Source organism: Hoplias malabaricus, chromosome 1 (genome assembly GCF_029633855.1).
Source record: "Hoplias malabaricus isolate fHopMal1 chromosome 1, fHopMal1.hap1, whole genome shotgun sequence".
Taxonomy (NCBI): Eukaryota; Metazoa; Chordata; class Actinopteri; order Characiformes; family Erythrinidae; genus Hoplias; species Hoplias malabaricus.
The window spans coordinates 67,289,636-67,306,181 of record NC_089800.1 but is presented as its reverse complement, the minus strand read 5'-3'; the positions used below and the strand labels follow the sequence as shown (position 1 = coordinate 67,306,181).

At 44.5% G+C, this 16,546-nt stretch overlaps 1 protein-coding gene across 1 annotated transcript in view; it reads left to right on the top strand.

The window, feature by feature from the left end:
- Positions 1-16,546, top strand: part of dlgap2a (discs, large (Drosophila) homolog-associated protein 2a) — an 83,553-nt gene that overhangs the window by 50,753 nt on the left and 16,254 nt on the right. The window contains exons 7-8 of the mRNA XM_066650520.1: positions 12,698-12,850; positions 13,606-13,844. Coding sequence (XP_066506617.1) covers positions 12,698-12,850; positions 13,606-13,844 — 392 coding nt within the window. The remainder of the gene's footprint in view (positions 1-12,697; positions 12,851-13,605; positions 13,845-16,546) is intronic.

Genomic DNA, 16,546 nt, shown 5'->3' with positions numbered 1-16,546 from the left:
TATAAACCACAGTTGACCAACCAACAACAGGACAGAAGGACTGGGCTTATTAACACAGACTGACTAGAGTCACCTGGAGCAGTCATGAGGAAGGGGCGTGGCTAAGGCTGTCAAATGAGTACAAAGTCTGGCCCTGTGTCTGAAATGGCTCCCTGTTCACTATTCCCTATATTATTCACTATATAGTGTACTTCTGTAGGGAACTGAATATAAGAGGGTAGTGAATTTCAGACACTACCTCATGCAGGTTTTTTTCCAAACAATTGTAGGAATTATGGGTAATCTGCTATCTGCTAGTTTACATGAGTTGTACACTACTTTTTGCAGTGTAATGTGGGATTGTTTTAGTGAAAATAGTCCAGTATGTTTTTGGACACAACCACAAAATGGTGGAACCCAAATATAGTGCACTAGTGAGTAGGGTACAGTTACAGACGCAACAAAAACAAGGAAACAAATCTGAAAAGGGGTAAAAATACAGAAATCTGAGGCTCATTGTCCAGTCAACGCTATCACTTTGGTGAGACTGCCCTGAGTCAACGTCACCGTGGTGAGAAAGTCCCAAAGTATTTGGAAATAATCCATAAGGAGATAATTACACCAGTATGACAGCATGAAAGTTCTAACAGTTTTGGGACCAGTTTACGCGAAGTAAAAAATCACTGGCTTTAAACCAAACAGCTTTGAGGCATTCTGGGATCAGTGCACTGGAAGAAACTAGCCCTTGGCATGATGCTAGAGAGCTTCGGACAAGTCTGGAATCAGTTCAAAGGAATAAATATAATTAGACTTTAAACAGATCTGATATATGAATCAAGCCAGAGAGTTTTAAACAGATCTGGGATCAGTTCATGAGAAAAAACAATCCCTTTCATTCAACCACCATACTTTAAACAGATCTATAATCAGTAAACTAGAAGAGAAATTAACCCTGGCATCAATCTGCAGAGCTTTAAATAGAACTGGGATCATTTCATAACAGGAACTGAACTCTCTGAATCAAATGAGCTAGTCCTAAACAGATTTGAGAAGAGTCCACTTTGGAAAGAGGACCACTGGCATCCAACCAGGCAGCATTAAACAGATCTCAGTTCAGTAGTTTCCAGTCCACAGGCCAAGGCCCAGCAGGGAAAAGTCTAGGCAATTAGACCACTGCCGTTTATAGAAATCTGGACTTTGGTTTCGAGGGAAACAAAGGAGGCGGCAAGGAGAAAAGAGAGAAACCATCGGACTCACTACAGAAATAGATGTTACCGCCAAAAGAATGGTCCAATAGGGAACTATAAGTCCAGCCAATCTCTACAAAACACCTTCCAGCACTCATCTTTTAACACATGCATCGTTACAAAGAGAGCGAGGGAGGAAAAGCGAGATAAAGCGTGGCGTTGGGACGCAGGGCTACTCTTGATTTATACTGTCGTTCAGTAATGCAGCCGCTCAGTACTAAGGCCATCTTGAAATAGGAAGGGAGGACTGATGAATAGCTCTGATGAAAGTGGTCAGGGAGATCAGATTCAGACCTACTACAGGACTCATTCTTTGTAGTAGACATGACACCTCAGTGGAGAATGTAAGGCACACATCAAGTGGCTCAGCTAATAGTCCCTTGTAAAGGTCTGAGACTGCAAAGTAGTCACTGTTTGTTGCTATTGTTAGCTAGTAATGTTAGCTATTACTTTGTTAGGTTTAATATTGGTGCTTTTCCACTGTATGGTACCGACTCTACCCAACTTGGCTCTACTCTGCATTTTTTTTTATTCGATTTTGCTTCTTGGTTCCTGGAAATTGATTCTTTTTAGGACCTGCTCGCTCGTGGTTCCAAGGGAACTGAGTAGGGAATAAACATGGTGTGTAAACCTGTAAACCACTGATTGGCCAGAGAGACCTGTCACTCATGAGGAAATGCAGATTATAATATCTCCAATCTTCAGTAGAGATCACATTTGTTTTAATTGTATATTTCAGCCAAGCCCGATGACAAACACAGATCAAAGAAAATAACGGACTGTGTAAAAGACGTGAAAGGCTGGATGTTGCGTAACTTCATCGTTCTAAACAGCAACAAAACAGAGGTCCTGCTTTTGGGTCCAAAGGTGGCAATAAATAAATTATCAGATTTCATTTTAAATCTCGCTGACTTTCCAGTTAAACCTGGTTCAGCAGCAAAACATCTTGGTGTCATAATTGACACCGATTTTTCATTTGATCAACACATAGGCAGTATGACTAGGACAGCTTTTTTACATTTTCGCAACATCGCTAAGATTAGAAATGCCTTATCCCTACATGATGCAGAAACATTAGCACGTGCCTTTATTACGTCAAGGCTTGACTACTGTAACGCACTACTGTCAGGATGCACCAGCAGAAATTTAAGAAAACTTCAACTGGTTCAAAATGCTGATGCCAGGGTCCTCACTAAAAGTAGAACATTTGAACATATCAGTTCAGTTCTATCATCACTTCATTGGCTGCCTGTTAAATTCCGCATTGACTACAAAATTCTGTTACTAACATATAAAGCTCTACATGGGCTTGCACCTGAATACCTTCAAGATACAATTTCCTATTATGAGCCTCCACGTTCACTCAGATCACAGAATACTGTTTTTTTTTTTAATAATTCCCAGAATTCAGAAGGCCTCAGCTGGGGGAAGAGCCTTTTCTTATAAAGCCCCCCATGTGTTCGGGACTCAAACACAGTCGCAATCTTCAAATCTAGGCTAAAAACTCATTTGTTTAGTTTATCTTTTGGTAGTTAATGCTCCCCCAAAGATAAAGGCGATAGGTCCATGGACACAGGGAATTATAGTAAACTGAGACGCTGGTGCTGTCGTCCCGCCGCTTCACGTGATCACTCAGGTTTGTTGACGGTGGAGCGGAGGGATGCCAGTGTTTCAGGATGCTCCCGTGTCTGTGTGTCCTTCTGGATCTCTCCTTTTAGTTAAAGCTGTCATAATCAGATCTGCCGAAGTCATTAGCCACACTCTGGAAATGTTCACATTTCCAACTTTACAAACACAAAACAGTTCAAAACAAATTCCATCCCTTTACATTTTTCCGAGTAAACGACTGCCCACCTGTCTGTCTGGACACTGATGGATGACTGTCGAGACCCTCCTCCATGCTTCAGACCAGCTGCCCACGCTCCAGCAACCACCAAGTGCCTTGAAGCTGTCCCTACACTGAAGTTCTCACGGACTACTAACTATTATTACCAGTAGATTAACCAGAGGAGGATAGGTCACCCCTTGTGAGCCTTGGTTCCTCCCAAGGTTTCTTCCTCAGCTGGGGGAGTTTTTCCTTGCCACTGTCGCCCCTAGCTTGCTCACTTGGGGTTTTTTTTACATTTTTTTACATTTCATGTCAAATCTTTTGATTTTAATGCAACTCACAACGGCTGCTCATCAAATGATATCATGGTCTTTTGAAGACGGTTAGGGTTAGGGGTTAGGTGTTAGAAACAGCATTTAACAAGAACAAAACACTGTTGTTTTTATTCCTTTAAACCAGTTATGTTTATATTTAAGTTTTAGGTTAAGGCTAGTGTTAGATAGGATAGGACACAGGCTCATTGTTCTTTGTGCACACAGCACTACGTAATGTATTGTAGTTTTTAATAGTTTTACCTTATCATTTTTCAGTGTAGAGTTCCCCTGCCCACGCCTGTGTTTGCTTTCTGTGCTCTGTTCTCATTGGCTGTTGATGGGACTCGTTCAGCCTTGAGTTGGTGAAGAGTTTATACTCAGCCCTACTGGAAATCGGGGTTTAAATTGAGCTACATTCATGTGGTGTAACCCCACATTTAGAGAACATCAACAGTTACATTTGGGGGGGGGGGGGGGGGGGGATTGGAAAACCAGGTACCAACCAGGTACCAAAAAGCATAGAGTAGAGTAGATGTAAAAATGCGACATAGCCTAATAATCTCTAAAAGACAAGTGCCACATCAGAACATACTGATCTGTCTGTGAGCAGCTTGAGACTTCACTTCAATAAAGCCTTTATTCCGACTTTATTCTAATTTTCCCTTCCACCTTATGTCTCCATAAAAATCGGCAAAAAACAGTCACGTAGTGTGAGATACTCTTTCTGTTTATAATCTGTCTCGACCTCAAAACTCGTGTAGTGGCTCCCAGGCTTAATGGGAACTGTGAGCTTTGGAAACCACAACAATGTCAGTGGTAAACATTAAACCAGCATTGAGTCCTAACCCTAACCATAACCTACTATAACTGTCAACTCTAAAGTCTAGAAATGGCAGTGTTTTTTGTTGTTGTAACACTATCACTAACAAATTACAGCAGGGTTTCTGTAGCTCTTCTTCAGGAACATAACAGAGAGCCTGAGTGTATATATTGAAACAGCGCCACCAGTGGTGGTCTCTCTTAGTGAACGTACATTAATTCTCAACTATTATGAAGCAAACGGTACCAATGTTAGAAATGTCTAGGGTACTCCTTGTAAAAAAATGTGCACTCATTTCTGGAGATCTTGTTTATCCGACTGACAGCAGCTGTGTGTCATAAATAGAAATAGGGCATCCTTCAAAAATGCCACATCTCACACTGACGCTCACGTTCGGTGCAGACAGCTGTATTGATTATTATAGGAATGTTCGATTATTTATGTTGATAGTCACTTGCATTGCGTATGTTCGATTTGACTGAGGTTTTAATGAGTTTACTAAGCTTTAATTGTCACTCACTCGCATCGCTTGCAGTTAGGACACTGTGGTTTGCTAAGCTTAAGGTTTAATAAGGTGTACTTAGGTTTGCCATGTTTTACAAATGTTTACAAATATTTACACAGGTGTTACTTAAGTTTTCTAGGTTAATGTAGGTTCACTAAGGTTTACTAATGTCTCTTTAGAGTTAATAATATTTACAACATTTCTCTTAAGATTTACAATGGTTTATTTTTGTTTAGGAAGATGTCACTTATTTGCCATGTCTCATCTGATTTTGCAAACTTTTTCCTCAAATGGGATCATAATTGTTTAACCCTCCTGTTATGTTACATGTCAAAATGACCCGTGTTAAAGTTTCAAGATCTAGGAAAAATAGTTAAAAATATTTTTTTTTCAGTATGAAACTCCTTATGCTCGCCTTAATTAGTGTAATCAACATATAATATGAAAATGGTTCCTCTCACATATTTGCAACCACCCCCTGCATGTTTATATCACATAGATACTGTTTGGGTCAATTTGACCCGGCAGTCAAACTGGAGGTAAAAGGGTGTCAGAAATATCAGAATATTTCTTTGTTTGCAACTGTGAGACATATTTCACCCCAATCTCACACACACACACACACACACACACACACACACAGGTGCAGTGGATACAATTCATTGGACACTCAGCAGGGGAGGGACAAAACATAAAAGATTCTCTGCATATTCCTATTCCTCCAAGCAAGACATTCATGTAAAAAAGTGATGAAATACAGTGGGCTTCATTCCCAAATATGCGTCAGGAAAAACTGTCTGCAGAAAACATAATAAAGAGTAACATAATAAAGTGCCAGGGCCCACTAGGATAGCAGAGAGTTGTATGACTAACATCAAGTCAGCTTTTGAGCTGGTCATGCCAGATTTAGTACAGAAAATCATTCTGCAAATGAGTAATCTAGAAGGGAGGAGTGTTTATGGGGAGAAGTGGAAGGAGCTGGACAAATCCTCCGGGGTCTCCAGTTTCCTCCCACAGCCCAAAAACATGGAGGTTAGGTGAATTGGCTTCTTTCATAACTGTCCTGGTGTGTGAGCCAATGAGTGTGTATGTGAATGAATGTCTGTATGTGTGAGTGAATGTGTATGTGCCCAGATATGTATTGGCACTCTATCCTGGGTGAAACTCTAGTGCCAGATGCAGTCCTCCAGGTGGACGGTCGTTCCTGGTCAAGAGTACGCTGCGTGTTTGGCTGCTGCTTCTCACCAGTGTGTGTGTGGATTGAATGTTGAGTGTTGTTGTAACATGTCCTTAGGTTTCTAGAAAGGTGCTATATATGTGTAACGTTAAATAAAACACATTTAGATGCATATTTGGGGCTCCTCATCCTGGCTGGGGTCTATAAGTCGAAGGATGAATCGACAGCCAGTCTTTAAAAAGTAATAAAATAATGAAACATTAAAAAAGTTGTATTTTTTTATGTAAAATGAGTGGATTATCCTAATTGAACCTGTTAGAGGTAAGGAACACCACTGCACTAAATATTAATAGAATAATTAGTAATGGACTTAGTAATGAAATATTCACACTGCTTGTTTGGATTTCTTTGGTTTCAGACATCTTTTGGATAATTAAAACTGCACCGGGTCAAATGTCAAATTGAGCCAGGAACACTTTCGACTAAAATTGGTGGCATGCAGCTGAGTGTCTACCAACACAAAGTCTATATTTAGTCGAGAAAGATTACCATAAAATCTAATGCATTCATTATATATTCTCAGCGTGGCATCTGTCTGGATGCCACGCTGAGTGTTTACTGTCACGCCTTCGTCCTGTCAGTCTGTTGTCCCTGCCATGTGCTTTATTTGCACATGGCTCTGTTTTGTTTATGTTCGAGTCTCCGCCTTTGTTCCGCCTCCTCGTCCGTGTCATGTGTTACCCATCCTCGTTATCTGTCCAGGTGTGTCTCGTTTGTGTGAGTATTTAAGCCCTCTTGTCTCTCATCCGTTTGTCGTACATTTCCCCTTTATCCTGTGTTTAGTTGGTCATGTTATTTAGTCTGTCCGTCTGTCTCTAGAGTTTCCCCGTTTCTTCTCCTTTTTCGTCGTGTCGCTTTTCGTCCGTCTGTCCTGTTTTCCCTGTCCAGTTTCCTTTGTTTTATTTAGCTTGTTTGGCTCCTTGTTTGTTTGTGTCCTGTTTAAGTATCGTTGTTTTGTTTATATTAAATTATCCCGTGTTTTAGCGAATGCGTCCGCCTCCCTCAATTCGCCCCTCGTTCCTGACAGAATGTACGACCTACAGGACGCAGCTAGCACGGACTATTACCTTAAGGGGTGTGCCGTTCGCCGGACTCCATTCCGCACAGGCCCCAAAGATCCTGTGGAGGAGGCTTTGAAAGCGGCCTCGGAATGGAGTCGCCGGCTCCAGCTCCTGCCTGGCGCTGTTCCGGATCCTATAGCGGAAGAGTCGACTCGGGAATCGAGTAGTTGCGCCAGCGGGAGTCGAAAGAGCCGGCGGAAGAAGCGTGCTGGAGTTCCCCCCTCGCTGGAGGATTACCCCCTCAGGTCCGGGGAAATTTTTGGGGGGGCGTTAAGGGTAGGGGCTGTTAGCCTCACCTCCGGAGCTCTGAGGTCTGAGGCTAACAGGGGCGCACCTCGAGGTGATCTAATGGGTGCGCCTGTGAAACCCCCTAAACCCTTTACAGCTCCAGCGCGAGCCCGGCGAGCAGCACGAACTCCTGTCTTCGTTAACGCGGCGCCTCCAGCCGCGCCTGTCCTCGAGAGCGCGGCGCGCGCCTCTCCTGTCTTCGTGAGCGCGACGCGCGCCTCTCCTGTCTTCGTGAGCGCGACGCGCGCCTCTCCAGTCTTCGTGGACGACGACGCAGATTCCTCTGCCTCCGTGGACGTCGTCGCACGTTCCCCAGTCTTCGTGGACGACGTCGCAGACTCCTCTGCCTCCGTGGACGTCGTCGCACGTTCCCCAGTCTTCGTGGACGACGTCGCAGACTCCTCTGCCTCCGTGGACGTCGTCGCACGTTCCCCAGTCTTCGTGGACGACGGCGCAGACTCCTCTGCCTCCGTGGACGTCGTCGCACGTTCCCCAGTCTTCGTGGACGACGGCGCAGATTCCTCTGCCTCCGTGGACGTCGTCGCACTGTCTCCTGCCTCCTTGGACGTCGTCGCAGGCCCCCCTGCCTCCTTGGACGTCGTCGCAGGCCCCCCTGCCTCCTTGGACGTCGTCGCAGGCCCCCCTGCCTCCTTGGACGTCGTCGCAGGCCCCCCTGCCTCCTTGGACGTCGTCGCAGGCCCCCCTGCCTCCTTGGACGTCGTCGCAGGCCCCCCTGCCTCCGTGGACGACGTCGGAGGTTCCCCTGCCTCCGTGGACGACGTCGGAGGTTCCCCTGCCTCCGTGGACGACGTCGCAGGGCTTCCTGTCTCGGTGATGGCGGCACCCGCCGCTCCTGTCTCGGTGATGGCGGCACCCGCCGCTCCTGTCTCGGTGATGGCGGCACCCGCCGCTCCTGTCTCGGTGATGGCGGCACCCGCCGCTCCTGTCCCCGTGACTGTGGCTACGGCCTCTCCTGTCCCCGTGACTGTGGCTACGGCCTCTCCTGTCCCCGTGACTGTGGCTACGGCCTCTCCTGTCCCCGTGACTGTGGCTACGGCCTCTCCTGTCCCCGTGACTATGGCGGCACCCGCCTCTCCTGTCCCCGTGTCTGTGGCTACGGCCTCTCCTGTCCCCGTGACTGTGGCTACGGCCGCTCCTGTCCATGTCCGTAGGTCGGCCCGAAAGACTTCGAGGCCGATCCCCAGAACTGTGCCCAGGCTGGTTCCTCGGACTGCCCCACAGACATTTGCCAGCCCTGGGCACCCACCTGTTGTATTGGTTCCCCTGTCTGTCCCTGTCTTGGTTCCGGTCTCTGTCCTTGTCCCAGTACCCGTGTCTGCCTTTGTGTCTGTCCCGGTCCCTGTTACTGTATTCATCTCTGTCCCCGTAAACGTCTTGGTCCCTGTTCCCCTACCAAGTCCAGTCCAGTCTCCTGTCAGCCCTGTCCAGTCTACGTTTCAACCCCCTGTCCTGTCTCATGTTCAGTCCCCTGTTAGTCATGTCCAGTCTCCGTATCTGTCCAATGTCCAGTCTTATGTTCCTATCCTGTCCAGTGTCTTGTCCCCTGTCTCGTCACCAGTCTCTGCTCCCGTCCATTCCCAGCACCCAGTCCTGTCATCAGTCCCGTCTCCATTCCAGTCCCCTGTCCTGTCACCTGTCCAGTCTTCTGTCCCTAAACGTGTCCAGTCTCTGTATCCGTCCCACGTTCAGTCCCCTGTCTTGTCTCCAGTCCAGTCTCTGTCTCAAACCCCTGTCCAGTCTCAAGTCTTGTCCCCGTTCCAACCCTCTGTCCTGTCTCATGTCCAGTCCCCTGTTAGTCATGTCCAGTCTCCGTTTCAGTCTAGTGTCATGTCACCTGTCCTGTCTTCTGTCCAGTCACATACCCCTGTCCAGTCTAATGTTCCTATCCTGTCCAGCGTCTTGTCACCAGTCTCTGCTCCCGTCCAGTCCCAGCACCAAGTTCTGTCACCTGTCCCGTCTTCTGTCCAGTCCCTGTTTCCATCCAGTGTCATGTCCAATGTCAAAAACTCTGTCAAGTCCCATGTGTCCACTCCTGTCCTGTCCAGTCCGTTCTCGTCTCTTGCTGCCCCCCTTTGTTAGTCTCCTGTCATGTCCCAAGTCCCGTCTCGTATATTCGGTCCTGTCGTGTCCCCAGCTCCTGTGTCGGTTCCCGTCCTGTCCTGAGTCCTGTCACCTGTTGGTTTGTTGTCCTGTCATGTTTTTCGTGCCCTCTCCTGCACCAGCTCCTGGGGGGTTTAGGAGTACGCGCCCGGGAGTTGCGCGTTCTTGGGGGGGGCATCTGTCACGCCTTCGTCCTGTCAGTCTGTTGTCCCTGCCATGTGCTTTATTTGCACATGGCTCTGTTTTGTTTATGTTCGAGTCTCCGCCTTTGTTCCGCCTCCTCGTCCGTGTCATGTGTTACCCATCCTCGTTATCTGTCCAGGTGTGTCTCGTTTGTGTGAGTATTTAAGCCCTCTTGTCTCTCATCCGTTTGTCGTACATTTCCCCTTTATCCTGTGTTTAGTTGGTCATGTTATTTAGTCTGTCCGTCTGTCTCTAGAGTTTCCCCGTTTCTTCTCCTTTTTCGTCGTGTCGCTTTTCGTCCGTCTGTCCTGTTTTCCCTGTCCAGTTTCCTTTGTTTTATTTAGCTTGTTTGGCTCCTTGTTTGTTTGTGTCCTGTTTAAGTATCGTTGTTTTGTTTATATTAAATTATCCCGTGTTTTAGCGAATGCGTCCGCCTCCCTCAATTCGCCCCTCGTTCCTGACATTTACTGTAAAATGAACACTATTTAGTCCTCCAAAGTCTGATCTTGTATAACACACTGAAGAGCAGATATGAGGAAATGTTGGGGAGGAAGTTCAGTATGAGTGTAAGACAGGATTACATCCTTAAAAACAAGGTTTTCAGTTCAGTCAGAGCAGGTTTGAACCTCATTACAGCGTATGACAGAGGTCTGAGAGGGATATGATCATAGACTGTTCATTAAGGCGAAGCTGGTCATCGCAGCCGGAGACGGAATAGAGTTCTAATATATGGGCTCTAATACAACCGACTCACTTTATTAAAGGCTTAATAATGATCTGTGAGCTGAACAGAGAAAGGACACAATGTGTAGCCAGTCCTTGAGTCTTGAGATCCACTGAAATTGAACTTGACAGAGTTTGTGAAAGTCCACCACATTTTTTATAATTCCATATTAGATGTTTAATAAATTCACCATCTTCAGTTATTAGATTGTTACAAATACTTAAATTACTGAAAACACTTGTACAAATAAATACACGCCCCATCCATTTTCACAATAATGTCTTTTCACATCAATATACAGCTTAACACGCTTGAAGTAGAACATTAACTGCTCATAGCTCATCAACCGGTTCGTATCAGAGTCAGTGATTCTATACAGCCTCATAAGTGCTAGCTTTGTATGAAAATTAATTGCCATTTATGAGCAGTTTATTACAGATTTATTACAAATGCAGCATCAAACTCTCAAAAAAAGTCATTTAGGGAATGTCAGTGACTACCAGGCTTTCTGTAATAGTCTTTTAGGGAAGGTCAGTAAGTGGACAGTTTTGATTACTGCAAGCTTAATTTGAGAGTGTACTGCCTTCAATTATCACTTTATTACAACTTTATTTAAACTGCAGTGTGCAACTTGCAGCAGTTTCTCTGTGGGGAGGAAATTATCTCCAACAATGTCCTTCAGGGAGAGCCAGTGAATGGACAGATTTAGCAGTGCTAGCTTCATGAGAACTGCATTACCATTTATGAATAGTTTATTACAAGTTTGTTACACCATTGTCATTGACTACAAGTTTCTCTCAAAAAAGTCCTTCAGGGAAGGTCAGTAATTAAACAGCTGTAATCACAACCGGATTCAAAAGAAATTGCACTGCTTTTATGAACTGTTTATTGCAACTTTATTATAACAGTAGCATGGAAATTGCACAGTCTCTCTCTAATAGTCCTTCAGGGAAGTGGACAGCTTTGATTACTGCCAGCGTTATATGAGATTGTGCTGCCTTTTAATAACTGTTTATTACAGCTTTATTAAAACAGAAACATCAAAACGTCTAACAAAGTGCTTCAGGAAATGTCAGTGAGTGGACACTCCTTGACCCTCGCTGCCCCCCACACCCCTCACTCTCCAGTGAGCTGAGGGAGGGATTTTTATTGCTAACACCCTCCAGTCCACAGATCTGACAAAGAGTTTCGTTTAGCAGAGGCGAGAGAGGGCCGATCGAGCCCAGAAAAGAAGCCATTTAGTGGTCCATCTGGCTGGATTAGAGCAGCGCTCTTATTTGCACTTGAAAGAAAGAGTTTGGAGGCTAATCCCTCGCTCATCACTAGAGCAGGACGAGTGGAGATAACTGTCAGCAGGCTTCATCACGCGTTCACACGCGCTCCCGCCCTCCAGACGACGGAGGCTCGTTTTAAAGCTCGAGTTCCTTCCCGAGTTCAATGCTTCCTTTGCAGCTTCTTTAACGCAGTGAGGCTCACGTGTCAAATTCATTAAAAGTGCTGTTGTGTGGCGTTTGATGAAAAGTTTCTTGCTTGGTTTGGTATTTTCTGCTTCTTTACACTTTGTTTGACTGCACACGTGAGTGCACTCAGCAGTTTTCTCACAGCCCTGTGCAGAGTTAGAGGCCTTCCTTCACTTAATTCAGTCGTGCTGATACAGAACAGAAATTATTAGAATTGCTCCACTGACCATAAAAAAGCACTTGGTAATTACAGACTGTAGTCCATCTGTTGTTCTGCATACTTTGTTTGCCCCCTTTTCAACCTGTTCATCAATGCTCAGGACCCCCACAGAGCAGGTATGATTTGGCTTAGTGGACCATTCTCAGTGCTGCAGTGACAATGATGTCATGGTGGTGTGTCAGTGTGTGTTGGTGTGCTGGTATGAGTGGATCAGACAATGGTGCTGCTGTGGTTTTTACAACACTCAGTGTCACTGCTCGATGGAGAAATATCCGCCAAACAAAAATATCCAGCCAACAGCGTCCTGTGTCCATTGACGAAGGACTTGAGGACAACCAACACAAACTGTAGAGCAAAAGATGAGCTACATGTGTCTAACAGAGTGGACAGTGTGTGGATACAGTATTTAGAAACTCCAGCAGCACTGCTGTGTCTGATCCACTCGTACCAACACATCACGTCATTGTCAGTGCAGCAATGAGAATGATCCACCAGTCAAATAATAATTGCTCTGTGGCAATCCCTGTGGAGCTCCTGACCAATAGAGCGCTCCTGTATGGAGCAAGGAACAAGGAGGTGATCATAATGTTATGGCTGGTCAGTGTAAGTTTGTAATGACATTGAAAGAAATAACTAGAGGACAATGATAAAATGTCAGATAATGAAAATATTTCTCTCTCTCTCTTTCTCCACCTACTCCCAACACCCAGCGGTCACCTACACCCCCAGCACTCCCACCTATAAGCGGACGCCCCCTCCCGTGCCCCCCCGCAGCACCTCAAAACCTCTCATCTCCATCACCGCCCAGAGCAGCACTGAGTCCACACAGGATGCCTACCATGAGGGACGCCTGACCAGAGGAGGTCAGACCCTCACTGACCACTACATTTTTTGTATCACCTCTTCATTATGTGGCAATACAGTATAATGAAACAGTGATATGGTCAAGGCATGCAGTGCATAGAATATTAAAGGAACACTACTTAATGTTTTAAATTACAGCTTAAAAATAATTGTGATGCTCTACTAACCTGTAATAAGTCTTTTCCAAATGTTACCAACAAACATATCAGGTTTGTTGTAAAGTACAGAAATTATCCACATTTTTAAAGCTAATTTACCTGGTCAGTCTTGTCACTTTCTATTATTCTTTTATGACGTCACTATATGCTAATCTTCTGTTATGACATCACTGCCTTTCTCTCGTATTGTGAGCAGTTATGAACTTTCTGTTCTTATTTCTTTATATGTTTGCTTACCGTCTCCTGTTTGGAACAGTGAGGTCCTCAGTTGCTGTTGTTTTATCATGACATCACTACACTGTGTTCTCCTTCTCTTATGACATCACCACATTGTCCCCTTCTAATTTGACATCACTTCATCATTGTTTTCTTCCTATTATTGTTTAACATTTATGACATTTTGTTCTGTTTATTTATAATCATATCACAATACTGAATTGTTCTATTATGACATCACTGACTTTATTCTTCTATTATGACATAGCTGCCTTCTCTCCTTCCCTCTTATTGTCCTGTCTTCACTTTTCTATGATCCTTCTAGTATGACATCACTGGCTTTGTCTTTCTTTTATGACCTGAATGTTTTCTCTGCCCAGGTTTATGGGGTTCTGAGGGGCTTGGGCTGGGTCTGGGCAGAGCACTCTACAACTCCACAGATAGCCTGGACAGTGCCAAAGCGGTCACCATCGCCATGGAAGCAGCAGCCATGGCAATATCAGGAAAGAGACACCCATCCACTGACAGCCACAGCTCTGTAATGACCTGTGACAAAGCCATACTGGTGTCCAAAGCCGAGGAGTACCTGAAAACACCCAGGTCCTCTATAGGCATACAGGTCAGTGACAAATGTGTGCACACACACAAACATTATGCTCTAAAACACAGGAAAATTTGATGTGTTGGGTATTGTCAAGAAAAAACTGGCAACCCAATGCTTTGAAAATAACTAAACACCAGATTATAGCAGTAGAAACTCACAGATTATTATTTATTTAAAGTATTAAAGCTTACTGACATGTAAGGGATCCAATCACATATCTGCTATTTTGGCATGACGTGTAGAAGGAGGCAGTCTTTATGATTCATTTTGGACCAATAAGAGCCATGATACATGGAAGTGCATATGCATGGATGTACAGAGAGCCAATCAGAATGCAACTGGCAGAGGCCAGATTAGTGCAATGAAAGGACTCTACTCTACATTAACCTGTGGGTGGACCTTCTGTGGCTGAGAAATACACCTTACATTGTCTTCTAACAGTGTGTTATAGCCTATTCTGGTGCCACACTAATACAGCCCCTGCTATATTGTAAATGCTACACCTCTTTCACTTGAGCCTCTGCCCAGTAGATCTCGCTGATTAAACATGTGAACACTGAGCAGACACGCACAATCCCATCTTTACAAATCCACTCTTGCATAATATTGTGTGTCTGTTTATATATATATATATATACACACACACAAACACAGTCATGCCTTCTGCATTGTTGCACTTTCTAAAAATAGTTTGCTGTGACTCATCGTACCGCAATCCATTAATTAAGATTCAACTCAGACTCTTTCAGCTCTTACCCTGAATGATCTCTCTCTCTCTCTCTCTCTCTCTCTCTCTCTCTCTCTCTCTCTCTCTCTCTCTCTCATGCTCTCTCTCTCTGTCTTTCTCTCTCTCTCATTCTCTCTCTCTCTCTCTCTCTCTCTCTCTCTCTCTCTCTCTCTCTCTCTCTCCCTCTCTCTCTATCTCTCTGTAAAGTTGCTTCAAATGGATTGGGAGAAAATATTAAAGCTGGTGCAGTGCATGTGTGTTAGTGTGTGTTAGCGTGTCAGTGTGTATGTACAAGCAGTACTTGTATTTCTATACTCCTGAGGCACAAAAATTGTGGTGAAAGTTAAACACAGTGGATTTTTATTATTAAAGCAAAGCCTCTCTCTCTCTCTCTCTCTCTCTCTCTCTCTCTCTCTCTCTCTCTCTCTCACTCTCTCTTCTCTCTCTCTCTCTCTCTCTCTCTCTCTCTCTCTCTCTCTCTCTCTCTCTCTCTCTCTCTCTCTCTCTCTCATGCCCTCAGTGAGTTTGGCATTGGCATGAGTGATGCCATCTCTCTGTGCCATCTGAAATGTCAGACCAGAGCTGGAATAAAGCTCAAACAATAATAACCTTGTGTGTGTGTGTGTGTGTGTGTGTGTGTGTGTGTGTGTGTGTGTGTGTGTGTGTGTTCTCAGTTGCAAATTTCCACCCACTCTATAAACTTTAATAGGAGGTGAGTGGCCAGTCCTCTGCGCTCGTATTTAAGGATTCTGCTGTAGAAGAAATACATTCAGGGTAAAGTGTCTTTAAAGAAATAAACCCAGAGCTATAGTGGAGAAAAGACTGTATAACATTACAAACTTTATTTTTGTAGCCAGTTTGTAATGCCTTATGAATGCAATTATAGCATGTTATAAGTGTGTTATACATGGCATTTATAGAAAGCGCACTGGGTTTTGAAGCCATGAATGGATTGCTTTGGAGGATATATTCCTGTAGCACTTCCTATGAATAATTTATTGGGGCATGCATTAGGCATGACATGGCATACACAACACCTTACACTGCTTACCATACGCTTGTTCTAGCTACTGGTACAGCAGTATAATTACATGCTTAACAATGTATACTGCATTATACGACTTCACGATGCATTATAATGCGGTTATAAAGACTTTATAGAATAGAGCTGTGATATTGTGTATCATAGGGATTGCAGGTATCTTATTAAATAAAGTGCTTTTCTCAAGGGCACTTCACTCATGAATCGAGGAAGGAGGACAGCACTGTTCCCTCACTCCCACCGTCTCCCAGTTTACGACCAGTCATCAGAATCAAACCAGCGACCTTCCCATCCCAAGCCCACTTCTCTGACCGTTAGGCCATTTTTCCCTACTTAGGAACCACTATACAACCTTATGCCAGGTGTTTTACGATGCCCTGTACGTCATTACAGTGGCCTTGCAAGTAATGTTCCTAAAACAGCTCCCAGATCTTAGGATCCTAGGTTCCAGCCCTTGGCAATACAGGGCTGTGTGTGAGTGACTGTGTGAGTGTGTGAAATTGTCAGCAGGTCTAAGTGTATGTGTTTGTGTGTGTGTGAAATATCCACAGGTGTGAGTGTGTGAGTGACTGTGTGAGCATGTGATGCCCAGTGTTTGGGTTCTTTGCATTATGAGGGGGTTCTTTAGATTGATGGAGAATGTGCTATAGATGGCTCTATATAAGCACTTTTTAGAAAAGGGTTCTATACGGCACCAAATAGGGGTTCTCTATTGATGTAAATTCAAGCTTGGAACAATAGAGGAACATATAGGTGCTATATAGGACCATAGAGCATTCTCCATTAATCTGAACAACACCTTCTCGATCCAAAGAACCCTTTAATCGTGCAAATGGCTCTTTAAGTGCTCATAGTTTAACCATTATCTTTACTAAAATACCATTGTAGGACTATTTAATGGTATACATTGTGTAGAATAGAAACAAGCCTGTGTGTGTGTGTGTGTGT